Source organism: Phyllosticta capitalensis (genome assembly GCF_038381095.1).
Source record: "Phyllosticta capitalensis strain CBS 128856 chromosome Unknown BKA78scaffold_13, whole genome shotgun sequence".
In the NCBI taxonomy this organism is placed as follows: Eukaryota; Fungi; Ascomycota; class Dothideomycetes; order Botryosphaeriales; family Phyllostictaceae; genus Phyllosticta; species Phyllosticta capitalensis.
The window spans coordinates 1,303,314-1,329,256 of record NW_027117451.1 but is presented as its reverse complement, the minus strand read 5'-3'; the positions used below and the strand labels follow the sequence as shown (position 1 = coordinate 1,329,256).

The following is a 25,943-nucleotide window of genomic DNA, read 5'->3' as shown; positions in this document are numbered from 1 at the left end:
GCTGGGGACGAGAGGACGGATCTGGAGCAGCGCTCAGTACACTGCCGAGGGGCGCAAGGCAGAGTCGGACAGGGAGGCGTCGAGGACCAAGTGAGGATGGAGATTATTTGGACGACGAGGGCGGCGGACGTCAGAAGCCGGGGTGGGGGATGCAGCGAGCACGAGACGCGAGCCCTGAGACGAGATAGCTGCACTCAACAAGTCATGGCCGTTGTGTAATACGGCGCCTCCAAGCAACCGGCGGCCACCGTCCCCAGCTCGGCCCGAGAGCGGCGCGAGCCAATGAGGGCGGCGTCAAACACATCAAACAAAGCCGCCCGAAGACTTGAACATTACCTCTGCCTACCTACCCTCCCTCACGTCCGCCATCTCCGCCGCACCTCCGCTTCTCAACCGCCACAATGAGCGCCCCGTCCCTCACCAACTTCATCGTCAAGCGTCCGTGGCTCCGCCGCTGGATGACCCCCCTCGCCAACTGGTACACCGACGTGCGTCCATCTTTTGATTCTGCTCAGGACCGCTCGCGCTGACCCCGATTGCAGCTCGCTGGTTACCGCAAGATTGGCCTCAGGTACGTCTCTGCCGACCCCAATCGCCTTTGGCCGCGCTCTGCATCTTGAGCTGACCCTTGGTCACGCAGGGCCGATGACTTGATCCCCGAGGAGAGCGAGGTTGTCCTCAAGGCCCTCAAGCGCCTTTCTCCCAAGGAGTCCTACGACCGCGTTTTCCGCATGCGCCGCGCTTTCCAGGTAAATCCGACTACAATTGAAAGTCTAGCTGGGCGCAAGCTGACAGTACCAGTGCTCGCTGTCGCATCAATTGCTCCCCAAGGAGCAGTGGACCAAGCCCGAGGAGGTGCGTAAATTTCAACGTACGGTGTTCCGGAGCTGACAATACCAGGACACCCCCTACCTGAGCCCCATCATTCGGGAAATCGAGGCTGAGAAGGCCGAGCGTGAGGACCTCGAGAACCTGACCATCAAGAAGCCCGCAACCAAGGCATAAACGGGGAGCTTGGATGGAGGCGAAACTGGAGACGTGCCCTCAAAGCGGCAGGGGGCAGTTGCCAACCGTTCGTCTGGTTTAGACTGTATCATAGCAGAAGGAGCGGGATTGACAATTTTCTGATCATGACGCTTTTCGTGCGTACGTTTCGAACAAAACACTTTTGGGTCAGCAATGAGCGATGACGGTCGTATAGAGAGGTCAATGCCATAGAAATGGCCTCACAAGGCTGCGGACAATATGCGCGCCTTTGGTCTGCCTTGCAGACATCAAGTGCCAAGTCCAAGACTGCGGAGTTGTCTCGGAGGAGATTTACCACTGCATTTTGGACTTGTCCTGAGAACATACTGCGGGCGTGGGGGGTAAAGCAGCAAATGCACGCAATTTAATTTGACTCTGGCGTTGAAAGTAAGCTGCCAAGATGTGCGTTGCCATAAAGCAGTCGATGTGGGACCGCCCAATCCAGTGACTGCGCGAAAGCGGGAACTTCACTTTCACGTCATCGCTCGCGCACCTCAGCGAATCCACTTCACAACCAAATGCGAAAGTACACACCCTTCACTACGAAAGCCTTGGAACTAGCTTTGCACCCGAAACATAGACCTCCTCTCCAACTGCGGCTTGCTTCTTCTTCCCTTTCAAACCCATCTCGCCTTTTTCTTCTGTCATCTTCCCCGCACATCCCTGCATCCATCATGTCCATGACTACACGACGCTCAGTACGCCTGCAGGCCAGGTCAACCGTCAGTCCCGCAGGCGGGATTGCCATTCCAGCTCCAAAGAAGGCGGATGGAGATTCTGATGCTGCGGCTGGTCCCGCGGCCAACATCAAAGAGACCAAGAGTCGAGGACGAAAGGCAAAGAGCAAGGAAGTCAATGGGGAGCCAGCAGTCCCTGAGACATCGAAAGCAACGGGAGGTGCATCAAAAGCTCCTGCGAAGCGTGGTCGACCGCCCAAAAGAATGGCGGAATCTGCCCCCGTCGAGGACGACGCTGGAATGGTGCCTTTACCACCACAGCCGCCAGCCACCAAGCGTCGCAAAGTGACGACTTCTTCTCCGATCAAAGAAAAGGCACCTAGCATGCCTCCACCTGAGACGCCGGACGCCAAAAAGCGTCGCAAGGTTGAAGTTGAGAGCCAGTCGTCTCCTTCGGCGCCACGTCCAGCAGAGCCTCACGCCTCCAATGCCGCTCTCAAGACGCCTGGCGGATCGCGCGTCACCTACCTGCGCAAGGCACCAGCAGATGGCGAGGGAGCAGACTCGCAAGCACACCCGGCATTGACGACAGAGACTCTACTGAAAGAGGCAGAAGCGCACCTCATCAAGATTGACCCTGGTCTCCAGCCGCTCATCGAGAAGAACCCTTGCAAGATGTTCAGCCCAGAGGGTCTTCAGGAAGAAGTTGAGCCGTTCAAGGCGCTCATCAGCTCCATCATGGCACAGCAGGTGACTACTCTGCCCTTTCAAATTAATCAAGCGCCAAGCTAACAAAGCAGGTTTCTGGCGCCGCTGCTCGCTCCATCAAGAACCGCTTCATTGCCCTCTTTGAAGAGTCTTCATCTCCCAACGGTCCATTTACCACTTCCAACTTCTTCCCCACTCCATCCATGGTCTCGACTGCAACGGTCGCGCACCTCCGCACCGCCGGCCTGTCCGCACGCAAAGCCGAATACTGCATCGGCATCGCGCAAAAGTTTGTGTCTGGCGAGCTCTCGGCGGCCAAGCTCGCCGCAGCCTCGGACGATGAACTCCTCGACATGCTGATCGCCGTGCGTGGACTGGGCCGTTGGAGCGTCGAGATGTTTTCCGTCTTTACGCTCAAGCGGATGGATGTGTTTAGCACAGGCGACCTTGGCGTGCAGCGCGGCATGGCGGCGTGGCAGAAGCGAGACGTGAATGCTCTGAAGAGAAAGGCGGGCCAAATTGCAAAGGATGGCAAGGGCAAGGTCAAGGGCGGGCTGGACGGCAAGAAGTGGAAGTACATGACGGAGAAGGAGATGTTGGAGCTGAGTGAACCGTTCCAGCCATACAGGTAAGTTGGTTTTGTCTTGGTCCCCAATCTGCCAGTCACCACCACACTTTTCAACATCCACCACAAGTCCTTCCTTCTCGTCCATCTACGTCATCTGCATGCTTTGCCTTGGCCAACATGAAGTTGCCAACACGTGACTGACGTTCCATCCACCAGGTCACTCTTCATGTGGTACATGTGGCGCATCGAAGACACGGACGTTGACGCGCTCCAAGACAACTGAGGGAAGCAAGCCACACGCCCACCGCCGCCGCCGCCTTACCGCCGCCACCCAAACCTCCACAACCTACACCGCCAGTCGACTTCAGTCACGAGCCAGGAGTTGAGTCTGTCTGGCATCACTTTGATTCTCATTTCCCCCCGTCCATCCATTCCATCGACCTGGAAACCATCATCTCAGACACAAGGCAAGACATGATGAGCCGAACCGCACCGAACCGCAGTCGCCGCCGCCGCCTTACGGCAGACAGGCCGGGCGAGACAGCCCCCCTCGTCCTCAAAAGTCATTCGTTATTGCTCAGCATCCATGAACCACCACGGGACCAGTCGAGGAAAGAAAGAAAGAAACAATTAAGAGGTCCAAGCAAACGAAAAGAATCGTCATCACAAAAATAATCAAGACATGGCGCGCGACCCAAAAGAGAGAAAAAACTTCCCTTCCCACTCGTACCTGCACCTGCATCTGCCACACACATCCCACTCATCCACACGCACCTGCGTCCAACCCTCCATTACACACCACCACACACACTGGGCTGCTGGCTTGCTGGCTGGATGGTTGGCTGCCTGGCTCGAGCACGCACCGAACCGCCACCGCCGCCGCCGCAACCCTTTTCAAAGTAAGACAAACGCCATCACGCCACCAGATCAGGGGCGCCGCGCCCACCGTGGCGGCGTCGCAAGGCAGCGATGGTGGCTGGCGCCTGTTTCATCCCGTCGTGTCGTCGTCTTCTTTTTTGCCGCCTGCTGTCCACACCTAGCCACAAGCTGGAATGAGGGGAGTGGGTGAGTGAGTGGCGGTCGGTGGCTGTTTGGGAAGAGGCGGCCGTGGTCGGGGGATGGGCTGTTTGGCTTCTGGCGGTGAAGGAGGACGAGGCGATGACGACGACGACTGCGCTGAGACGGGAGTTGGAGGTGCGGTGGTGCTGCGCGAGGGGTTGGTTTGGTTGAGCTGTTTGCCCGCGCGGTCCCCATGTGCGAAGATGGGTGGTTTGCAACTGATGGGGTGGGAGGCAGCCAGGGCGTCTGCTTGTCATGATGTGCCATCTTGAAGGCCTCAGCATACCTACGCTTGGCCTGAGTTTGATATGGCTGGAGGAGCAGTTGAACAGCGAGAGAGTGCCGGCTTTCATAGTAAAGTCAGCGTCCACTCATCATCCTCGTAGCTTGATCGAGTCGAGCTCTACATATCTTCCGTTCTCTTGCCAGTCAGTCACCTTTCCTTATATCATCCAATGCCCGGGTCTCTCTTTTCCTCACCTTGTAGGGAGGCATTATTTTAGAGGAAGCGGATAACATTTGCCATTAAACATGGGGTGGTGTCTTTCTTAGCTACATACATGGCTACAAAGCCAACCATGTCCATCGCACCCACTTTATCCACCTCCATCCCCAACTGACAACGTGCGCAATGGGAGGAAAGCAGTAAGTAGGGTTGAACTGACTGGTGACTACTGCATCCGGGCAAAGAGAGAGAGATTCCATTCTGCAGATTAAAGATGAGTCAAGACGGACGGGGAAATGGTGGAGAATTAGAACGTGTGTATTTGTATTGTGAAGTGAAGTTTTTTGGAATTTGGGGTCATTTTTTTTTTGGAACAGATTGATATGTGCAGCGGCGCTGGTTTGACACGGCCGTGGAGATTTGATTTCTATGAATTGGCTGGCTGCCGGTCTGCTCCTCCGTCGGCTCGTCGTCTAGTTGACTAGGTATATATGTACTTGCTTGTCTAGAGGCATCTGCTACAAAGCACTTACTCGGTCGTCTGGTTCGTTTGCTGGTCCAGTTGTGCAGACGCATAGCACATACACGAAGAAGATTTTTCGTTTAGGGGGACAGCTGGGATTAAGCGGTAATGGTTTTGGTTGTGCTTTTGCTTTTGCAGCAGCATGTACATAGGATATATACATATCTGACACAAATATTAATGGGGCAGGCCGACTGTTCAACACAAACTGCTGGCCGCATCTCAACTTTCAACTCTCAACCCTCATCATCAGCATCAATCTTTATACATGTAGATGTAGTATCTATCCAGCACTACTACGCATACATACCCCCTGATGAATAGATAACAACGACGAGAAGACTCTGACTGACTGACTGGAATCCTTCGCACCTACTGTACTGTACTCCAGGCGGCAGCGGCAGCATCATTCACGGCGGGAACGGCGTCGACTTCCTACTGCCAACTTCTAACAGCCAACCTGCATGGGGCGCCGAAGCCGAAAGGCAAAGAGGAAATTGTTCGCCGTGGTCTCGTCTGGCGCAGCAGAGAGAGTGAGAGAGAGAACGGTAAATAAAGGTGAAAGGCGAGTTAAGTGACAAACGACTGTGAACGATGCACGACGCAGGATATTATATAAGTACGCGCGCGCCTTTTACTGAGTTATTCGTCCACGTAGTAACGAGACTTGATTGGGCTCGTGCTTGTGTTGTCGCTATCTAGGTAGGTGTGTGTACGGCTGGCTGCTACATGGATGAGTGAGTGGTGTTGGATGTTGGATGTTGGATGTTGGATGTTGGATGTTGGATGTTGGATGTTGGATGTTGGATGTTGGATGTTGGATGTTGGATGTTGGGTATGCATTGGATGGATTGACTTGGCTTGTACGCGTGTCTATGGAGAAGAGATGGATGGATGGACTGGCTTGACTAGTGACTGTTTTGACTTGACTGGTTTGACTTGGTTTGACTGAACGGGGGGTGTGGGAGCTGTGAGTGGCTGACTGCACTGGTAGAATACGGAGAGGGCTTCCTTCCGCCGGTCAGCGAGACGAGAGCGGAGCAGAGCAGAGCAGACCGGAGCAGGCGAGACCAGACCAGGCCAGACCGGAGCTACATAGATACGTAGATACAAGGAACGAGGCAGGCAGGCAGGGAGGCAGGCGGGCGGGCTAGGTAGGCATGGTTAGGGCCAGGGGCAGCCAGGGTCTAGACTCTAGATCTGGTAGAAATTGAATTGGGACATGTGGTTGGGCTTGGGGGGTGTGGGATGCGGGAGGCGGTTGCCGTGGTCAACCTCGACGACGACGACGACGATGACGACGACGATTGTCCAGACAGAGTCACTGATGAGCTTCGCTTGTCGCTTGTCGTCTGTCACCGGTTGTCTGTCAATCAGCCGAGAGACACCTCAAGTCCTCAACAGACAGACAGAGACGAGCAAGCAAGCGTCAATGCGTGTACAGTATGCGCGACAGCCAGTCCGCCATCCGTCAGCTTCCCCGACGGCGACGCTCCGCTCCCGCGTCCCGAAGACGCAACAGCAATCAACATGCTTGCTTGCTTGCAGCCATCGCCCATCCATGACCATCCACCACCCTTCCTTCCCTCCGATCCGCACCTCCCCCTCCCCTGTCAAGAAAGCCAGACAAAAGACCCTCGCATGAAGCAGTCAGGAGAGAAGAGGCGATGAGAGGCGAAGCGGGACGGGGTTGTTGGAGCAGGGCGGAGGGAAATGGAGTGGAGTGGGGTAGGGGTCTACATACGGATACCCTACCTACCCGTCGTGATACCGCGCGCAAGCAAGCAAGCAAGCAAGCAAGCGGACAGACAGACGCCAGATGCTATGGAGAAAGCGCGGAAGCTGACAGTCTGGCAGTGGGGCGACGTTGACGCGCATGAAGCAGGAGGACAGGCGGCCGGGGGGAGCAGGAGGAAGGGGTAAAGGGAGGGGAGGGGTCTGGGGTATGTATGTACTCCTTAGATGGAGTGAGTGGAGACGACTGTGGTGCAGAGAACCTAGCAAGCAGTAGTGACTAGCGGTATGTGTGTAGCGGCGGAAGGGGAGACGGAAGAGCTCCACGGAGGCGATCAAAGAAGGAGAAAAGAAAAAAAGAAAGCAAAAAATGTGAGATGTGGAACGAAGAAAAAAACTGACGTGTCAAAAAATCGACGACGACGCTCGAGGCCGGCAAGGGAGGGATCAAGAGTGGAGACCATGGACTGGGGGAAGACAGATCGGAGGGGATGGATGGCAAAAAATAGAAACAGGGTGGGTTGGTCGAAGACGATGCGCGTCAATGCTGTGCGGCGGAAAGGCGGGAGCGCTAGACAGAAGACGACGATGAGAAGATCCTGGGAGAGATGGATGGAGGGGGTGCGGATGCGGATGCGGAGCAGCGGGAGGGACAGCCGCCGCGAGTGAGGGATGCAATGAGAAAAGTGACATGAAGGATTGGAGTGAGGGGTGTGTTGAGGTGTGGCAGAGACGAAGGAGGGGGCGGGGGAGCGATACGCTTCGCAACGCAACGGAGAGAGAGGGGAGACATGGCCGTCGACCTGGTTGACGAGCAGTACGTCTACGGAAACGGTGACAGGTGCAGGAGCCGCGCCTGGGAGTACAACACTTACGCAGCAAGCAAGCAAACAGAGAGACGGACAGAGACAGCAGAGCGCAAGCAAGCCAAAGCAGGAGCAGGCGCACACACGCCCATCGCGATCACGACGCTCGCTGCAGGGCAGTTGAAACGGTAATGAGGGGCCAGGGTCGCTGCGGCTCGAGGAGCGGTAGTGCAAGCGGTTGGACGAGCGGTTGCCGCATGCTCCTGTCCATCTGTAGGCCTGTCTGTATGCACGTCAATTGGAAGGGCTGTTGTTGGATGCTTTTTCTCGCTTCCGGATTTTGAATGACGAGAAGCCCAGTCCAGGCTGGCTGATTGCTTCGTGCGTGCGTGCGTGCCGGCGCGCTGAGCGAACGCTCGTTCTGGCATGGATGGCAAAGCAGCCAGCCGGTCCGGTCGACGCGCCACACCATCATGGCTTGGACCAAAGGAATGTGAAATGTGACAGAAAATAGAAGTGGAAGGGGGCACAGGATAAGCGACGAGCCGCCGGGATCGAGACAAGGACGGATATGGCGTAATGGGGGTGGTTGTCGTCGTCCAGTCCCAGGTTTAACCACACCCACCGTGACACCTCGTCTTCGACACTCGTAGCCAAGCAAACTTCGCAGCCGACGGCCATGATGCGTCGTCGACTTATGACAGTACAAAACGGTACTTGAGCGCAGGTTGTCGCGTAGCACCAGCGGCCAAGCTGCCACCGGTTCTCACACAACGAGCACGGCAAATCTTGCCTGGCGCAGGGCCAGCCTGGTCGTGGGCTGATGTCGAGCCGCAGAGGGCGAGACGATGGTGGACTGAACGAGTCTGGCGCGAGCTGGCCTTGATGGAGGCGGCAAAGTGGCTACGGAGGCACAAGTTGTGCAGCCGGTGTCGCACTCCTGCGGCTCTCGTCGCTTTCGCAATTCTGCATCATCGAGGCAAAGAGTCTTGCTCTGTAGACATTGACAAGAGCTTGGCTGCGGTGCGACTCGAGTTGCTCGATGAGCCCCTGATGGAAGTGGCGTTTTTGGGGGGTCGGGGATCTGGGATGGCGGCTCAAGGTCTGCGATGTAGGTGAGATGGGATCATTAAACTTGCAGCGCCGGCCAGCGGTAAACAAAACAGCAGCAAGAAGCAGACCATTTGGCCAGTTTGGTGTCAGATAGATGCCCTGCAGGCAGTCCCAGGATTGCGAGGCAAGGACCGACAACGGTCTGGTGAGCTGGCCTCGTCTGGCGGCTCGGGATGCCGACAGGACAGACTCTCACGGACAAGGCCAGAGGCAGGCTCTCTTAGTCAGGAAGCTGTGGCACAGAAACGGCCGTGGCAAATTGAGTGCAATTGGCCCTGTGCGACCCCCCCGAGGCTCGACAACCCGAGAACCTGGAATCAGAGATGGTAAGGAATACGGCGGCACCGCCGACAAGGATCTGAGCTTTAGCCTCTCAAGGTCGTGTTTTGATAGTCTGTGAGATGCAGATTTTGATGGTTGTACGAGGCCATTGATGGGCCAACACGACTATATTCATGAGCTTTACGATCGAACACGGCATCGTCGACATGGACTCCACTCGTCCAAAGATCTGGCCGTCATGAGACGGGCCAGTTGGCGAGACAGACTATCGAAAGATCAGCTGGCAGCATCACCGTGACAGGCATGAGAGCGAGGTCGAGAGTGTGAGAGGGTGCATGGGCCGGGCAAGGACTCGGCTCCGTGCCAAAAACAAGCCTTCAGCAAGTGCCGGTGGACTCGCAAGGACCATGATGTGCCGGAGACAACCGCAGAGGGGAGGTGTGAATTCGTGGCTTCCGAGACTTGTGGCAGTGCGCTGATTGGATTTTTGGGACCGGTGCTCCAACTTCCGTATACAAGCGCAGTGGCAAAGGGAGGCCAGAAAGGGGGAGGTTGCTTTGTTGCTGAGAGAGTCGACAGGCCCAGCAGCGCGCGGAAAATCAAGGCGGGCAGCCAACGGCTGAGTGGTCAATGATAAGGCTTGGCTTGATTTGATGCAGGTTTCCTGACGACCTTGCATGAGCAGCAATGCTGATGTGTTTTCGACGTGAAACGCGTCCTGCTTACTCGACGCAGGATCATCTGGGTGTGGCTCTCTCATAGGAGAAGCCCAGCGTCTGTGCCTGCCCACTGCCAGCAGAGCCCGTGCTTGGTCTGGCGTATACGGAAGCATAAGTCCGAGACAGAGAGTTGCAAGAAAACGTCATGGTCGAATATTGGGAATTCCAGGTTTGGAGCAAAGCTTGGCCTCGGTGGCTCCCGCGACGATGAACATGGAAATTGACGAGCTCGCGGCGGCTACACGACCAACAGCAGAATCGGAGTGGCTGACAGCGGCATGGATGGAGGAATAGGAGTGGGAGGCGGACAAGGTAGAGGCCGGCCAGAGTTTACGGGCCTCGGGCGGGACTCCTGTGGCCGACGACGCTAGACCCTTTTGGGGCTTGCTATCGTGAACGGTACCCAGGGCCTGTCTCGTCTGTCCATCAACTGCCAACGTCGTCAACGGCCACGACGACCACCCTGACAGCTGGCTGCAAAAAGAAAAGAACGACGAGTGACGACCAACCGGCACGCCTCTCGACGCCCAACCTCCCCAGCCCGACACCAGCCCGATGACAGCACTGACCCAGGCGACGGGTCCTGGGAGCGCGCCGTTGCGAGCCAGAAGGGCCAAAGAATGCTCGACGGTGACGGCGCCTCGTCGCACTCTCCTACACCGAAGATATGCCACTGTCGCTCCCTGTCTGCCCGCACTGGAGATGGGTCTGGCGGAGATGAGGATGGTGCAGCAGATAGACACTGGTCAAGCAACGGGGCGGCCAAACCGAAATTAGGCGCAGCCAGTCTGCCAGTGCAATGGAGCCATCGCCCCCGGCTGCGCGTTTCACGGCACGCGAATTGGCGAGAATCACACCGTCATGTCTGTTTGATTTTTTCTGATCATCGTCGAATCGCGTCGAGCATTTCTGCTCGTAGACTTTGGCTAAGGAGAGCAGTGTGCAGACGGCATGGCAGGCAGCGGCAGACCTCAAGAGAGGATTGCACCAGTAGGAGCAGCGGCAGGCGAAGGATGGCTGTTCCCCCACTCGCGCCTGGATGCCCTGGCGGTGGATACGATGCCCTCAATGGTCATTGGTCAATGATGCAGCCCTCCCGGTAGCGGCGTCGTGCTAGCAGCTTCTCTGGAGTCTTTTTGGGATAGGGGCGTGCGTTGAAGGCCTCGTAATAATAGCGAGTCGGTGGTGGTGGTGTTTGCAAGATTGCATAGTTGGCGCATCGCAACCACGACGGAGGTGGTTGGCAGGTATGATGAGGAACTGCAGCTGCAACTCGGTCAACAACCATAGCACATGATGGTGATGGCAAGTGGCAGCAGTGGTGACAGCCTGGGAATGCGCGAGTGGTGTCGAGTGGAGTGGCTTGATGCGTCGCCCGGGCCACATTGCTCAGTGCCCCCATGCCCTGCCCGGCTGCAGGTTCCCCTAATTTTCCCGCCTCCTTCTTGCCCGCCGTCCTTGATCAAAACACCTTGGTTCCCTCCCGCCCTGCCTGCCTGGCTTCTCCGTCGCAATCCAATCCAGCAGTTCCTGCCAAACTCACCGCTGGCCCCCCAGTCCCAGGCCTATTTCTCTCGTTTACCTCCTCTCCCACTTCTTGCCGCTCGCTCATCTGAACCACAACATCTCTTTCTCACCCGCATCCCCATTTATTCCCGGGCGTCGTCGTCAGCAGCAACAAGCTCTCCGTGCGTTACTCCACCCGCTCCACGCCTCCATTGAAAGAGACTGACTCCAGCCCCGTCCGCCCGCAGATTCCTGACACCCGCTCTCCTCCAACTCGACGACCATCATGTTCGCCAAGTACGCTCTTCCCGTCCTCGCGGCCGCCGCGTGCGCTTCCGGTATGCGAAACCCATTCCCCTGAATGAGCCCATTGAAACTTGCCGGTCGCTGACTTTGAAACCAAACAGCCGCTTCTTGCAGCACCGACGGCACTACCACCATTGCCTCGACCGCTGACGCCACGGGCCTGTCCTCGTGCACCACCTACTCCGGTTCCATCGCCATTGCTACCGGCGCGACTGGTGACATCTCGCTCGATGGCATCCAGGAGATTACGGGCACCCTCTACGTCAACAATGCTACCGGTCTGACTTCGCTGTCGGCCGACAGCCTCCAGTCCATCCAGAAGTTCGAGCTGTCCGACTTGACCATTCTGAGCACCCTCAACTTCCCCGAGCTCACCAAGGTCGACGAGATCAACTGGTCCGGTCTTCCTGCGCTCTCGGGCTTGAGCTTCAGCAAGGGTGTCACCGAGGCCAACACTGTCAACATCCAAAACACTTTCCTCAGCTCTCTTGACGGCATCAACCTCAAGGAGGTTGACAACTTCTTCATCGCCAACAACAACTACCTCAAGGACATTACCGTGCAGTTCTCGTCCATCACCCAGGCCCTGACGCTCTCGGCCAACGGTGACAACCTGAGCGCTTCGTTCCCCAACCTCGAGTGGGCCTACAACATGACGTTCCGCAACGTCTCGACCATTTCCACTCCTTCGCTCGCCTCCATCAACGGCTCCCTTGGCTTCTACGGCGACAAGATCAAGAGCTACGAGGCTGCCAACCTCACTGACATTGGTGGCTCGCTCTCCTTTGTCGGCAACGGCAACCTTGCCAACATCTCCCTCGACGCCGTTGAGAAGATTGGCGGTGGTTTCCAGATCGCCGACAACCCCAACCTTGCCAACGTCAGCTTCCCCGCCCTCAAGTCTGTCGGTGGTGCTCTCGACTTCTCTGGCAACCTCTCCAGGTACGTTTTCCCCACTTTTGATATCTGATGTTGGCGCTAACCATGAACAGCGTTACCCTTGCCAACCTCGAGACCGTCAAGGGTGCCTTCAACATCCAGTCGTCCGAGAACATTGACTCGACTTGCTCGCACTTCAAGTCCCTGTCCGGCTCTAGCAACGTCATCCAGGGCAAGTTCACCTGCGCTGGTAGCCAGTCCAACCCCGGTGGCGCTGGCACTACCCCCAGCGGTACCTCTGGCTCGTCTGCCTCCAAGACTGGCGCTGCTGGCCGCATGGAGGTTGGCCCCTACCTCGGTCTTGCCGGTGTCCTTGCTGCCATGGTTGGCATGTACTAAGGGCCCGACGTATGAACGAGGCGAAGGCGTTTTCTCTTTTCTGCTTGCATAGACGAACTTAATACTCAAAACGTTCTTGGCAGCATCATGGAACGTTGCGGTTGCACGCGGTCACCGGGCTAGCTAGCTGATTTCGGGACGGGGCAATGAGTGGCGTGCTTGCGCGTGTACTTATGGGGATATACCAAAGGCAGTTGAGCAATGGGGACGAAGGGGTTTTGGGTTCAGGGCTTAATCCGTGTTTTAGCGAATCTTACGTTCTCCAATTCTATTGAAGCACGAAGCTTTGACAGTGGTGTGCTTTTGCTTTTTTTTTTATTGCATGGTGGTTTTGGCGGTAATGAGGATTTGATTCAGAAGAGAGCTTTGTTTACTTCTCCTTCGTGGTCCAAATATCATCTTGTGCGCATTGTTACACAAAGGCCTTGTGCGTGAGGAGAGACGAAAGAGGAGCCCGTGATGTGTCAATTTCTCAATTTTTTGTTTTGGACCCAGAAATATTTTTTTTTCTTTTTTCTTTTTCATCTCTCCTTTGCTCACCGTCAGTTCTGGATGTTTGTTTATTCCGGAAGCCCGCCAGTGAGCGAAGATTGGCTTTTCCCCTGACGTTCGCCTGCTGATCTGGATGTGCCGACAAGGATGGTGGGCGCGCGCACATGCCCCCGGGATTTTCATCCCTCGCCCGCGATGGACTAGGTACGTACGGGCTGCTGTGGATCAGCTGTCGATGGACCAGAACGGCTTTTGGATCGCTGGTGGTACGGCAGGCGTGCAACCTGTCACTTTGAAAGCGGGCTGCGCTCGAGACCTGTCCCGCTCCGCATCTGGATCTCGGTATCGATCAGGACGGCGCCTCGTTTGGCTCTTCTGGGCGGCGTGCCGGGTGGTCGAGAGGCTCACGCAGAGGCAGCTCCAACCTCTTTCCAGCATGACATGCAGCGCGACCCGATACCCGAAGCTCGATCCGGTTCGACCGCTGACCAGGAGCCCGGCTACAGACAGTGGAGAGCAAGATGAGATGATTGTCACGATTGCTCGTATTTTTTTCCAATCTGCTTTTGTGATCAGATTTCGGGCTCCGCTTGCCGCTGCGGACCAGACAGGACCCCCAGTCCCTCTCCCCAATCTGCTCGACCGTTTAACGCACATCCATGCAGCACACATCATTTGTGCCATGGTATCACGATTGAGCGGTGAGTCCACCCAACTTTCATTTGATGTCCATTCGTCAAGCCGCCGCCGCCGACCCATAACGGGGATGCGGGCAGATCATGTTGTGCATGAGGGCGTCCCAAAGGCAGAAAGTCACTCACGGCCCTGTTTCATGTCACAAGAGGGCGCTCTGTGTCGGAGCAAGGGCTCTCTCGCTCCATTGCAAGAGCTGCCAATCGTTTTGGCGTGACCCCCACTGACCACCGTCGTCTGCAATTCGCAGTTACATCCCCGGTTGCCGTATACAGCCCGCCTGGCAGCATGCTGTCGCTCATTTGGCCGGCTGCCTTTCCCCACTGCAACCCTGATGCTGCGTGGATGGCGCATCTCTGGCCAGATGATGCGGCTTGGACTTCGCTTCGTCTTTCTTTGCCTTTCCTTGAGCCTACCCATGTCAATGTAGCTATCCTCTCTTGATAAAAACCCTCTCTTCTTCTCCTTGTCCCTCTGTCCTTCAGTCAACACTTTCTACACACAACTCTCTACTACCACACTACTCTCCCGTTGGGACGCCATTGCAACCAAACCACTCCTCCTTCGTACACTAGTCTCGTCCCGTCTTCTCTGCTGTCCCCCCTCACCACCACAATGGTCATACGTTCGACAGCCTATCCCACTGGCCAGCAGGCCGCTCGGGTACCTGCGGCGGTGAGCCTGCCACCAATCGAGAACATTCTTCCTCCCATTCGCGACCTGGACCTGGGCTCAAGGGACCACATCAACCCTCCTTTTAACAACTCCCGTCCGGCCTTTCCTGATCCAGCACGCTTCTCCTCGCAACCCCTTACTCCATCCGCCACCGCCATCCACCCCTCCTACAGTGAGGCTCAAGAGGCATGCTCTAGGTGTGGAGCCCTTCAGTGGTCGACCCAGCCCGAATGCTCCAGCTGTGGCGCCATCAAGTTCACACATCCGTTTCAAGCGGCTCCCCGCAACCTCGACTCTTCGTTCTCCTCCAACGGCTACGATGACTCTGTCCGCTACAACACTCCCATGTCCCGCAGGGACAGCGGCATAGGTCGCAGCTCCATCGGCTCCCGCTCTGACAACTCCAACCCACCATCCCGCCGGTCCTCGACGACGACGACGGCGACGCATCCGTCGGCGCGCAAGCGGACGGCCAAGGAGACGCGGAGCAAGAAATCCTCCGAGACGCGGCAAGAGGCGGCAACGGACGTCAAGAAGCTCAACAAGGCGGCGCGCGAGCGCGGATCACGGCGCGCGCTCAAGGTGGAGACGAAGCGGCTCGAGATCCGGCAGACGACGCGGGGGTGGGCGGCGGCCGTCGACCTGAACCAAAACAACCAGAACAAGAGCGGGCTCAAGGGCAAGAAGATCGAGACGCTCCGCCGCACCAACGACGAGGGCCGCGAGACGGACCTCAAGCTGCTCGAGCTCGACGAAGTCATTCGCAGTCTGGTCGCCGTTGCCCGCAAGCCCCACGACGCCCGCACCCCCGACGACTACGCCTTCATGCGCGACCAGGAGTTTCTGGCCGCCGAGCGCTCCGATGTCCTCCGCGACATTTTGCAGCGCGAGGACGACGAGGTCGCCGACTTTATGGCCAAGCTGCATGCCGAGGAGGAGGCTGAGGAGCCCGGCTCCTCGAGGTATCCCTCGCCGCAGAGCCCCGAGGACTCGACGTATGGTAGTCCGCGCCAGTACGCTCTGTGAGAGCGGCTTTTCGTCCTTTTTTGTCATGCTTGATACCTCGACGGCTTCTTCTGTCCCTTTTTCTCCGTTCTTCACGCTCAGCATCATCGTCACGGCTCAGCTTTCTTGCAACCAAAAACACTGCGCTTGCTTCCTTGCTTTCTTGCTTTTGCTTCATCTGCCAATTTGTCCCTCATGTCACGGCCCCGGGAAGTCAAAAAAGTCTGTCTTTTGGAGTTTGCGGTTGGTGTATCAGTATACTTATATCCCTCATGTCCTTTCTCGTCTGCTTTCTCTCGCCTTCTGTTTTTTTGGGCTTGCCGCGCTCGTCTAGATTGGCTCCCTCAGCGGGATATCCATTGAGCACCACCAAAGAAAAAACACGGATCAGCTTCGCAGCTGAGGATGTCACGGTCTGTCGTCGTCGTTGTTGTTGTCGGTTGTCGTCGTTGTTCGGTTGTCCCTCGCTTAGGCCCAGCCTTGCGAGAGAGCCAGCCAGCCGCGCCGGTGGAGATGGTGGTGCGTGAGTGGACCAGGGGCCACACCTCTGTCCCTCGCTTCATCAAACCAAGCGATGTTTCGGGTGTGCATTTGTCAGTGGGGGGCATTCAGATGTTTGGTTTGCACGGCTCCTCTTTTTATCTTGTGGTCCCTTTCCTGCCTTGTAGCGAGTTTGTTTGTCTGTTTTCAGGGGGGATTTTGCCTCCTCTCTTTCTCGATGTGTTTGAGCGACATGGCTGTTGGAAAAACGGATCGGTGTACTACCCCTACTATGGTTCGGTACCTAGCGATCTTGACGACGACGACGATGATGACAATGGATAGGATAGCGATACATAGCTCTCTGGGCGGTAATGTAATTCAGCGGTTCAACTGTATGCCTGTTTTCCAAAATCGTGACCACTTCTGCCGAGTGTCTATACGAAGAGCGGACTAGACCAAAGATCGACCACTAGGGGCCGTTTATCTTGGCTGACTGACCTCCCGGTTGTGGAGAAGAGCGTTCCCCCAAGTTTCTCCGGGTTGCATTGATGCGACAGCCGCCTGTAAGGTCGCGCGGTTTCGACAGGCTCAGCGGAATCAATGTTTCGACTTTGGACAAAACATGTGCATTGTCTGCCGAGTGCTCTGGAATGGCTAGCAGTGAGGCGTGGCAGAGCATGGCTCGCGCTGGGATGCTGTATATAGACACGTGACTTCCCAAATCAGTCGAGACCGGGCGCCGTTGGTCTCCTCCGCAGCCATCATCTTCTGCTCCGCCCGTCATCCATAGCGCGTTCACTGCCCGCTACAATTTTCCCACCTGCTTTGGAGCTTCCCAACAGCTTGGCCCAGTCGATTTGTCCTCCTCGGTCCTCCACCGCCCCGCGGGAGTCCTTCTCGCCAGGCCTCAGGGACTCGATCGCTTGCATCAGCTGCGCCAAGTCGCCTCTGTCAGGTCAGGTTGACATCGCCATACATATCCTCTCTGCCAGCCTCCGCCTGCTACCCCGAACAGCCACCCACCTACATCTGCGCCCCCCACGCTCGTTTCGTCTGGCTCCCGTCGAGTCCTCCTCTAGTCGCTGCACGCGCTTCGAGCTGCGAGTCCCTCCCCGTCAGCTCGAGCACAACCACACGTCGCGCTGTCGTCGCCCAACATGCTTCTCCCAAAGGGCGGAGTAAACTGGAAGGCGGCCAGGTCCAGATTGCCGCCCTATAGAGCCGTCATACACTTCCTCACACGCACGCGCTTTTTGCTCTTCGTCGCAATAGCGGGAATAGTCATCTTATTATGGAGGGGCTTGAGCGATACTGCTGGAGAGATGCAGAGGTAAGCTACATCAGGGGGAGCTTGCCCATCCCAAGACGCCAAACTGGAGGGCATTCGACTGACGGCTGCTGATTAGATTCGTCTGCTGGGGACCCGCAAAGTCGCCCATGGAGATGACGGCGAACGAGCGGGAAAAGTGGATGGCACATCTCCAAACACCCGTCCTATTCAACCACCACAACCCCGTCCAGGTCAACTCGACGACGATACAACACGTCGACCTGAATCCGGTCAAGTCGACGCCCAAGGCGATGCAGAATGAAGAACGTGTCCTCATCTTGACTCCGCTCCGCGACGCCGCTCCTTACATCAACCAGCACTTTGACCTCTTGTCGCAGCTCACCTACCCGCACCACCTGATCGACCTCGCCTTTCTCATTTCGGACACGACGGACGACACGCTGGCGGTCTTGTCCAAGGAACTCGAGCGCGTCCAGAAGAACGAGGCGGTGGCGTTCCGCAGCACCATGATTGTCGAAAAGGACCTGGGCGTCGAGACGAGCCAGGACGTCGAGTACAGGCACAGCTTTGCGGCGCAGGGGCCGCGGCGAAAGACCATGGGCCGCGCGCGCAACTACCTGCTCTCGGCGGCGCTCAAGCCCGAGCACTCGTGGGTCTACTGGCGCGACGTGGACATTGTCGACAGCCCCAAGAAGATCATCGAGGACATGGTCGCCCACGACCGCGACATTCTGGTGCCCAACATTTGGTTCCACCGCTACCGCGAAAAGGACGGCAAGATGGTCGATATTGAGGGCCGCTTCGACTACAATTCGTGGGTCGAGTCGGACACGGGCAGGAAGCTGTCGGCCAGCTTGGACAGGGACGTGGTGCTGGCAGAAGGTGGGTTCTTGGATCGTCGTGGAGTTTGAGAGGATGCGGAAGGCTAACTAGACGATGCAGGTTACAAGGAATACAAGACGGATCGCACGTACATGGCACGCATGGGCGACTGGCGCGAAAACAAGGACGAAGAGATTGAGCTTGACGGCATTGGCGGCGTCAACATCATGGTCAAGGCGGATGTGCATCGGTCAGGTAAGATTCTCTCTTTCTCTCCCGTGGTGGCACAGAGTGAGAGGATATCAAACGATCAAGAAGCTAACACGCATCATTCAACGCGCAGGCATAAACTTCCCTTGCTACGCATTCGAAAACCAAGCCGAAACGGAGGGCTTCGCCAAAATGGCCCGCCGCGCGGGGTACGGCGTTTACGGGCTGCCCAACTACGTCGTCTGGCATATTGATACGGAGGAGAAGCCGGGCAATGCTTGATTTTTTTTTTCGTGTTGTTGGTGTTGGGTTTTTTTGCGCTCTCGAGATGATGTTGCTGTTTCTTTTTTTTTTCGATATGGGGCCTCTTTTTTCATCTTTTTGCCCGTATGCTTAACTCGTCACCTTTTTCTCGCATTTCACGTCGTTTCGCAACCCCCGCCGCCCGCTTTTCCTTTTGGCCTGGTGGTGGTGTGGTGATGGTGGTCGAGTCTACGCGGCACCACACACAGACAGGCCTCGTGTGGTCGTGTTTTGCTCGTGGATGGGGAAGGGAGGGAAGGGAGGGGAGCTGGCTGGTAGGTGGACGGCTAAACGCAAGACCCCTCACCCATCCTACCACTTCCCCTTCCTGTTCGCGTTTCTTTTTCTGTATACTTCCTTTTTGTGAGAGATTCTTCTCGTTGTCGCGCGGTGTCTTTTGCACATCCAAGTAGATGGATTGCCCTGTTTTCCATACTCATGACCGCAAACTTTCCCCCAACCCCCCACCCCACCCACCCCAAATAGGCCACGCGCGCGCGCTCTTGTTTTCGCTTTTAGAGGCATGTGGATTGATTGATTGATTTATGCACGATGGGAGAGGTTGCCGTAATGGAATGGCAGGTGGTGTTTAGTGGGGGGAATGGGGAGGAGCCCGTGGCAGAGGAGAAAAGTGGTGATGTTGGTGGGAAGGGAGGGAGGGAGGCAGATGGAGTGACGTATGGGCGATTGGCAGGCAGGCAGGCTTTGTCGGTAGCTATGTTGGTATGTCGGTACCTCAGGGACGAGAAGCGAGCAGCAAGCGAGCGAAGTCAGCGAAGTCAGCGAATTGAAGTAGGCGATTGAATTAGATGGCTCCTCTCTTCCTATAAGTTGCGATTGAGATTGAGATTGAATGGTAATGGGGTCCGATGGTCCATCTGCTGAACTACCTCGTCATTGAAGCTGCTGAGTCTGAGTGGGACTATGAAATCTGTAGATGGTGGATTGGGTTTTGAAGTGTTTGGTTGTTGTGGGAGGTGGTGTTGTCCACACGTGATGTGATAGTGCTAGGTTATACGAATACGCGAGAGCTCCGGCGCGCCTCCGTTGGACCTCACCTCGCTCCGCTCGCCGCACCAGACCTCTGTCATCAACTTTCCCATTCCCATTCTTCCGCCCCGCCCTCCGCGAATTTCACCTCCTCGACACTCCGCTCGACACTCCACGCGCCTGATTATCGGTCCACTCCCCATTCACCGTATTCGTCGCATCGAGCACTCGAGACCGGGACACTACGTGACGCTTCGCTGCGCTACGCTACTCTTCACCACCACCGCCGCTGCCGCCGCGACGACCGCGACGCAGTCATTCCTCGTTACTCGGCTTGCGCTGCGAGCGAGCGAGATACGGTCGGATGCTCTGATCTGATCGCCTGCGCCGAGATTCTGCTGTCGTCGACCTGCCGCGCTCAACTTGGACTCCTACGAACCCATAATACTCGACCCGGAACCGACTCGCAATGGCATCCATGAACGACGCGCGCGACCTCATGGGCCTGCAGCCCGGGGAAGCGCTGCCTAAACTGCCGCCCGCCAAGAAGCAAAAGATGGCCAACAGCAAGCGCGTGACGGGCATCAATCGCGAGGTGCAGGCGCTCTACGGCGAGCGCGCGCCGCCCGTGTCGGTCGTTGAGGCGGGCAAAAGCTACCAGCCCAAGCGGCGATGGGGCGCCAACAAGGGCCCCGCGGCGAGGTGGGTGATGCGGCCGTTTACGAACCCGGCGCGCGATGATGGGTTGGTTTTGAGGCATTGGCGGCGCATGCAGCCGGACGGGATGGGCGCCGCGAGAGATGCCAATGGTGATGTCGCCATGGAAAATAATGGTGATGCGGATGCTGCGCCTGCTCCAGACGCGGATCCGCTCCTCGAGACGAGCTACGAGTTTTCCAAGTTCAACATCCAACCCGAGGGCCCCGAATATGATGAGGAGACGTACGAAGCGCACCTGAGGAGCGACGATTGGACCAAGGAAGAGACGGACTACTTGGTCGAGACGGTCAAGGATTACTATCACCGCTGGGCTGTGATTGCGGACCGCTACGAATACCAGCCCAAGCAGCCGGATGTCAAGCCAGAGGATGGCTCCACGGCACCACCCGCTGTGCAGGCGAAACCGAGGACGATGGAGGACATGAAGGCGAGGTATTATCAAATCAGCGCAAAGCTGATGGAGCTCAAGACGCCCATTGCGTCCATGACAAACGCCGAGTTCCACCTGCACGAGATTTTGACCAAATTCGATCCGGACCGCGAGAAGCAGCGCAAAAAGGTTGCGGCCGCGCTGCTCGAGCGCTCGGCCGACGAGATTCGCGAGGAGCAGTACCTGCTGGCCGAGCTGCAGCGCATCAACACAAACTACGAAAAGCTGGCCGCCGAGCGCGAAGAGGTGCGCCAACGCCTGTCGGCTCCTCAATCGCAGGGCAACACGTCGGCGGCGCAGTTCCAATCCAGCGCAGCCCTGACCTCGCTCTTCAACCAGCTGCTGCAGCAGAGCCGCTCCAGCAAGCGCAACGGCCGCCTGGCTCTGGTCAACGAAATGAACCAGGCGCAAAATGGCCAGCAGACGCCGCAGGCAGCCAACGCCGCGCAGCGCGACTCCATATCCAGCGCGGCAAATGCTGCCGGCGGCAACAAGCGCGCGTCGCTCACGTCGACACAGCAGACGACGGCGCAGCAGAGCCAGCCGCCGCGGCAGCTGACGCCGCGCGCCATGTCGCGGCTGGGCGTGACGCACCACGACCGGCTCTCGTCGGGCGTCACGTTCAAATCCGACCGGCTGCTCAAGCTGCGCACGGCAAAGAGCACGATCCAGACGCAAAAGATCCAGGCGGCGCTGGCCGAGCTGGGCATCCCCGAGCTCATTTGTCTTCCTACGGCCAATGTCTGCGACGCCTTTGACGGCCTGGTCAACAAGATCCACAAGATGCTCGACCTGCGCAAGCTGCTGGAGAAGGAGGAGGCCGAGGTTGCGGTTGCCGAGGGCATCAGGAGGGAGCGGCTGCGCAGGGAGGCCGAGGCGAGGGGGGAGGCGTCGTCGTCGATTCCGCAGGTCGATGGTGCTGGCGATGATGGTGGCGGTGGTAACGAAGTCAAGCAACAGCAGCAGCAGCAGAATCCTGCCAGTCTCCCTGGTGCGCCCGCTGCGTCTTCGACGGCTCAAGCAGCGCAGCAACCACCGACACAATCCGCTCAACAGCACCAACAGCAAAACAAACAACCGCCCTCGATCCCGCCGCCGACCCCTTCAGCATCTACAACCGCTCCTACAGCTCCTACTTCCTCGGCCTCCGCATCCGCCGCCGATACCGCCATGCCGGACGCTCCCCCTCCGCCTCCATCCGCTGGCACTTCATCAGCAGCCCCTCCCGACGCTTCTCCGGCAAACACCAACGCAAATGGCGCCGCAGCAGAAGACGAGGATGCGGATGCGGATGCGGACGCGGATGCGGATGCGGACGCGGATGCGGATGCAGATGCAGATGCCGACGCAGACGGCTCGCCTGATGACGGCGGCCAGGGACAGCAGTCTGTGCCGCCTCCTGCTGATGGGAATGGGGGTGGGGAAGGGGATGTGGCTGAGAAGGGCGGGTGAGTTGGGGCGTACTTAAGAAATGAAAGAGGCATGGAGTGGTCCAGTGGGGCGGGCTGAAGGGGAGGGAGAGGGAGGAGCTGGGCTGGGCTGGGCTGAACTCATCTTTTCACGAGCGAGACGGGATGGAATGTTGCTGTGGTTTGCGTTTGGGTTTGTCCTGCGTGGGTGGTGGTGGTTTGAATGGCGTGGAATAGGCATTAGGTCAGGGGGGGAGGGGAGGAGGCGCCGTCTGCCGCCCGGTGTGGTGGCTACTACGCTACATATGTATCTTGGGGATTGAAACGCAATAGACCGCTGTAGCGGAGGATTGCATAGGTTGTTGGCAAATCGAGTGCTTGCATGCCAAGCTTGACCCACCTTCTCTCTCTATATCTCTTTCTCTCTCTCCCTCTCTCTCTCTCTCTCTCTCTCTCTCTCTCTCTCTCTCTCTCTCTCTCTCTCTCTCTCTCTCTCTCTCTCTCTCTCTCTCTCTCTCTCTCTCTCTCTCTCTCTCTCTCTCTCTTTCTCTCTCTCCCTCTCCCGCTCTCTCTTTAGTCGTGCCCGGTCAGTCAGTCACCTCACCCAGCTCCTCTCCTCTCCTCTCCTCTCCTCTCCTCTCCTCTCCTCTCCTCTTCAGCAGGACGCACGACCAGCCAACTACATACATGTATGTCCTCCACAAGAGGCTCGGCCCAGAAACAGATTTCTCAACTCGGCTGGCTGGCTGGCTGGCTGGCTCAACATGACTCCTCGCCGTCACTCGCCGTCGCCCGACTCGACTCAACTCGGCTCAGCCGCCCCAGCACCAGCTAGCAGCTCCTTACACAACTACAACTACAACTATACCGACTGCTTCATAATACCCCTGGACCAGCTGGCTCGTCGTCGCAACTCGCAGTAACATGAGTGACACAATGGCTGCGGTCTACAGCACGTATACAGGCGGAGGAAAACGTCGAGTCTGAGTGTGTGTGCTTGGACGCTTCGCGTTCTTTCTACATGGAGTTTTTGGAGAATGGAGGGTCTGCGTGGGTGGGTGGGTGGGCAATGTGGTGGCGGTGGGTTGCGGGAGACGGTTGGTTGGTTGTTTGGTTGTTTTTGGTGCTGAGGGTTGGGTGCCGAGGTGGGTGTGGTGTGTTGTCTAACGCGGTGACGCGCATTGGCTCTCAGCAGCGTTGCAGAGACGACGGGACGTGATGGTAGAGAGCGGCGTTGTCGAGTGCTGCTTTGACAGACGACTGAAAGATTAAACTCGTGAATGAAGGGGGCGGCTTGGCCGCCAGAAGGCAGTCATCCAGTCTTCGATTTCGAACGAAACCAGGACCAAGTACTTTTTCCGAGCATCTTGATTCATGCAGATACGCGGAGTCCTTGTGTTGACGGGGAGAGGTGTGGAAGGTAAGAGTGAGGTTTTTATAGGCAGTTGTTGGAGCGAAAGGAGGGTGATAGAGTGAGTGGCAGCTGAGCACTTCTGCATGTGACGTGTAATTTGACTGCTGCCTGACTGTACCGATCTGTCTTGCGCGCGTGCCCTCGTAGTCTTGTGCATCTTATGCTGCGATTGGCAAGGCATGTGATGGCGTGCGAATTACTTCTGCTGGTATAAAAGATGTGGAGGTGCGGGTTCTGGGAGCTACGACATCAGGCTCTGGCTTTCACTCCGGGCCAAGCAGTGGACTTATTGGACCTGCTGGACTCTTTGGCCAGCGTTGTACATCCTCATCATGGTCGATTACTTTTGTGTGTTGCGCGTGGGGACCTTCGACGTCGTTTTTTCACCTTCCTTGGTTCAGGGGTTGCTCAGGGGGTGTTGATGTATTTCATTCAGCAACATCCGTCACAGAGCTGAAGCAGCGTCGTTAAACAATGGTGTGCATCGCATTGAGACCGTCTTGAAAGAGTGTCAAGCTTCTAATGAACGCCATGGGCACGTTCGACACCTATGGTCGACTCACTCACTTAACTATTGGGTGCCACGGGTTGATGTCATGAGTGGAAGCGACACAGATTATTGAATGGATTTTAGTTTTCACCATGACTTTGAAGTGCCTACTTGAGTCTTTTCGAGATGAATCGAATCGAGCCGAGTCGATATGTGTTGAATATAACAGCCTGTCTTCTTGTTTTGGATTTTTTTCCGCAAAAGCGCCAGCCAGCCGTCTCTGTCGTGTCCCACAAATTGCTTCTGCTGCGTTATTTGTGTATGAGAATGGGTAAAAGCGCCAATTATAACCATTTTTAGGGGATATTGAGAAAGATGAGGAAGAGAAATGTCCTCCGCTACGCCAAAACTACGACATCAAGATTGCGTCTTTTTGTTTTTCGGTCCCGGTCATGCCTTGACAATCTCGCCCTGGGCATCAATCAGATGGTCGTCGACGCTGATGGGGCCCTCGCCAACGCCCGTCAAAATGACCCTGCTGACGCCGTCCTTGAGCGCCGCGGCCGCCTTCTCGTCCACCTTGGCCACACCGTCGGTGTTGTCCTGCACCGCGGCGCCGCGGCTGCCAGCCCAGCCGTCCTTGTCGCCCAGCAGCGCCTTGAAGACGCCCGCGACTTGCTGCTCGTGCTCCTCCAGGTAGTAGACAACGGCGTTGGGGCCGGCGTCAAAGGTGTAGGCGGCTATCGTCTTGCCAGCGGCCTCGTTGATGCACTCGACAGCGCGCACCGCGGCGCGCGACACGTCGTTCATGTAGAAGATGGGCGGCTCCGTGTCGAGGCACGTGGCGTGGAAGCTGTTGCTGTCCTTCATGGTGACCTTTCCAAACGCCTCAAAGTCCCTGCTGCGGACGGCATCCTCCATCTCGCGCATGCGGCGCGGCACCGTCTCGTTTGCGCGGGCCGGAAACAGGCTCGACGTGGCCACCGTCGCCTGCATGCCCGTCGTGCTGCTGACGCCCTTCTTGGCCGCGCTGACGACCAGAATCACGGCCCGCATCTGCGGCCAGTGGGCCGCGGGCGCGACTTGGTAGGCAAGGCTGTCGGAGCCGTCGGCCGCTGCCCCCTTCTCCCAGCCCACGTACCCGCCGAAGAGCGACCGGCATGCCGACCCTGACCCCTGGCGCGCGATGCGCGACAGCTCGGTCGCCGACGCCGGCAGCGCGTAGAGGTCGGCGATGGCGCGCACCAGAGCCGCGAAGCCCGCCGCGCTGCTGGCCAGGCCGGCCGCCGTGGGAAAGTTGTTCTCCGAGGCGATGCGCAGAGGAAAGGTTGACAGCTTGGGGAGCGCGGCGTCGCTGGCTTCGAGTGCGCTGCGCAGAGCCCGCAGCTCGCGGAAGCAGGCTTGCGTGCGGGCGCCCGAGACGTCTTGCGGAGCGCCGTTGAGGAGCAGCGTGTCTGGGCCGGTGTAGGCGCCGCTGCAGGACGCCGTCGTGTGTGTGCGCAGGTCAGATTGCGAGAGGGTGACGGAGAGGGACGAGTTGGTGGGCAGGTTGAGCTTGGGATCCCGCTTTCCCCAGTACCTAGAGGGACCGAAGAGTTAGCCATTGTGGTTCGTTCAAAGGGATTCGGCGTACTTGATGACGGCAATGTTGACCGGAGCGGTCGTGCTCGCCCGGTAGACGGTTGTGTCAGCCATTGCGATTGAATTGATGTAGGGCGAGAGGTGGAAGAGGCGTTGGTGTTGAGGTTGAATTGGAGCTGACAGTC

At 57.4% G+C, this 25,943-nt stretch overlaps 10 protein-coding genes across 10 annotated transcripts; 8 read left to right on the top strand and 2 right to left on the bottom strand.

Annotated features, from left to right (window-relative positions):
- Positions 1 to 401: 401 nt before the first annotated feature.
- Positions 402 to 1,005, top strand: BKA78DRAFT_300614 (cytochrome b-c1 complex subunit 7; the record flags this gene model as incomplete). Its single annotated transcript, XM_066887227.1, has 5 exons — positions 402 to 488; positions 543 to 571; positions 641 to 749; positions 796 to 855; positions 901 to 1,005. 5 exons carry the CDS (start codon positions 402 to 404, stop codon positions 1,003 to 1,005), a joined length of 390 nt encoding a protein of 129 aa, XP_066738871.1.
- Positions 1,006 to 1,700: 695 nt separating this feature from the next.
- BKA78DRAFT_357751 (DNA glycosylase) lies at positions 1,701 to 3,262 on the top strand (the record flags this gene model as incomplete). The annotated part of the gene is made up of 3 exons (XM_066892272.1): positions 1,701 to 2,453; positions 2,504 to 3,039; positions 3,196 to 3,262. 3 exons carry the CDS (start codon positions 1,701 to 1,703, stop codon positions 3,260 to 3,262), a joined length of 1,356 nt encoding a protein of 451 aa, XP_066738870.1.
- Positions 3,263 to 3,774: 512 nt separating this feature from the next.
- Positions 3,775 to 4,567, bottom strand: BKA78DRAFT_65624 (uncharacterized protein). The gene has a single exon (XM_066893533.1). It carries the CDS (start codon positions 4,389 to 4,391, stop codon positions 3,894 to 3,896), a length of 498 nt encoding a protein of 165 aa, XP_066738869.1. The 5' UTR covers positions 4,392 to 4,567; the 3' UTR covers positions 3,775 to 3,893.
- A 5,391-nt stretch (positions 4,568 to 9,958) lies between these two features.
- On the top strand, positions 9,959 to 11,115 carry BKA78DRAFT_328577 (uncharacterized protein). The gene has a single exon (XM_066889608.1). It carries the CDS (start codon positions 10,281 to 10,283, stop codon positions 10,761 to 10,763), a length of 483 nt encoding a protein of 160 aa, XP_066738868.1. The 5' UTR covers positions 9,959 to 10,280; the 3' UTR covers positions 10,764 to 11,115.
- A 337-nt stretch (positions 11,116 to 11,452) lies between these two features.
- On the top strand, positions 11,453 to 12,750 carry BKA78DRAFT_300612 (uncharacterized protein; the record flags this gene model as incomplete). Its single annotated transcript, XM_066887226.1, has 3 exons — positions 11,453 to 11,504; positions 11,574 to 12,414; positions 12,465 to 12,750. The coding sequence occupies 3 exons, from the start codon at positions 11,453 to 11,455 to the stop codon at positions 12,748 to 12,750; spliced, it is 1,179 nt and encodes a 392-aa protein (XP_066738867.1).
- Positions 12,751 to 13,280: 530 nt separating this feature from the next.
- On the top strand, positions 13,281 to 14,351 carry BKA78DRAFT_65557 (uncharacterized protein). Its single transcript, XM_066893532.1, has one exon. It carries the CDS (start codon positions 13,376 to 13,378, stop codon positions 14,150 to 14,152), a length of 777 nt encoding a protein of 258 aa, XP_066738866.1. The 5' UTR covers positions 13,281 to 13,375; the 3' UTR covers positions 14,153 to 14,351.
- A 199-nt stretch (positions 14,352 to 14,550) lies between these two features.
- BKA78DRAFT_357749 (uncharacterized protein) lies at positions 14,551 to 15,636 on the top strand (the record flags this gene model as incomplete). The annotated part of the gene is made up of 1 exon (XM_066892271.1): positions 14,551 to 15,636. The coding sequence occupies one exon, from the start codon at positions 14,551 to 14,553 to the stop codon at positions 15,634 to 15,636; it is 1,086 nt and encodes a 361-aa protein (XP_066738865.1).
- Positions 15,637 to 17,255: 1,619 nt separating this feature from the next.
- Positions 17,256 to 18,703, top strand: BKA78DRAFT_259430 (Anp1-domain-containing protein; the record flags this gene model as incomplete). The annotated part of the gene is made up of 4 exons (XM_066885374.1): positions 17,256 to 17,428; positions 17,505 to 18,271; positions 18,332 to 18,466; positions 18,555 to 18,703. The coding sequence occupies 4 exons, from the start codon at positions 17,256 to 17,258 to the stop codon at positions 18,701 to 18,703; spliced, it is 1,224 nt and encodes a 407-aa protein (XP_066738864.1).
- A 1,078-nt stretch (positions 18,704 to 19,781) lies between these two features.
- BKA78DRAFT_328570 (uncharacterized protein) lies at positions 19,782 to 22,362 on the top strand. The gene is given in 2 exon segments (XM_066889607.1): positions 19,782 to 22,186; positions 22,205 to 22,362. The coding sequence occupies 2 exon segments, from the start codon at positions 20,184 to 20,186 to the stop codon at positions 22,314 to 22,316; spliced, it is 2,115 nt and encodes a 704-aa protein (XP_066738863.1). The 5' UTR covers positions 19,782 to 20,183; the 3' UTR covers positions 22,317 to 22,362.
- A 2,265-nt stretch (positions 22,363 to 24,627) lies between these two features.
- BKA78DRAFT_357746 (diphosphomevalonate decarboxylase-like protein) lies at positions 24,628 to 25,872 on the bottom strand (the record flags this gene model as incomplete). Its single annotated transcript, XM_066892270.1, has 2 exons — positions 24,628 to 25,756; positions 25,811 to 25,872. 2 exons carry the CDS (start codon positions 25,870 to 25,872, stop codon positions 24,628 to 24,630), a joined length of 1,191 nt encoding a protein of 396 aa, XP_066738862.1.
- Positions 25,873 to 25,943: the final 71 nt, after the last annotated feature.

Excerpts from the sequence above, each read along its gene's own strand:
- BKA78DRAFT_65624 (XM_066893533.1), bottom strand. The coding sequence starts at position 4,391 with ATGAAAGCCGGCACTCTCTCGCTGTTCAACTGCTCCTCCAGCCATATC.
- BKA78DRAFT_328577 (XM_066889608.1), top strand. The coding sequence starts at position 10,281 with ATGCTCGACGGTGACGGCGCCTCGTCGCACTCTCCTACACCGAAGATA.
- BKA78DRAFT_65557 (XM_066893532.1), top strand. The coding sequence starts at position 13,376 with ATGTGCCGACAAGGATGGTGGGCGCGCGCACATGCCCCCGGGATTTTC.
- BKA78DRAFT_328570 (XM_066889607.1), top strand. The coding sequence starts at position 20,184 with ATGGCATCCATGAACGACGCGCGCGACCTCATGGGCCTGCAGCCCGGG.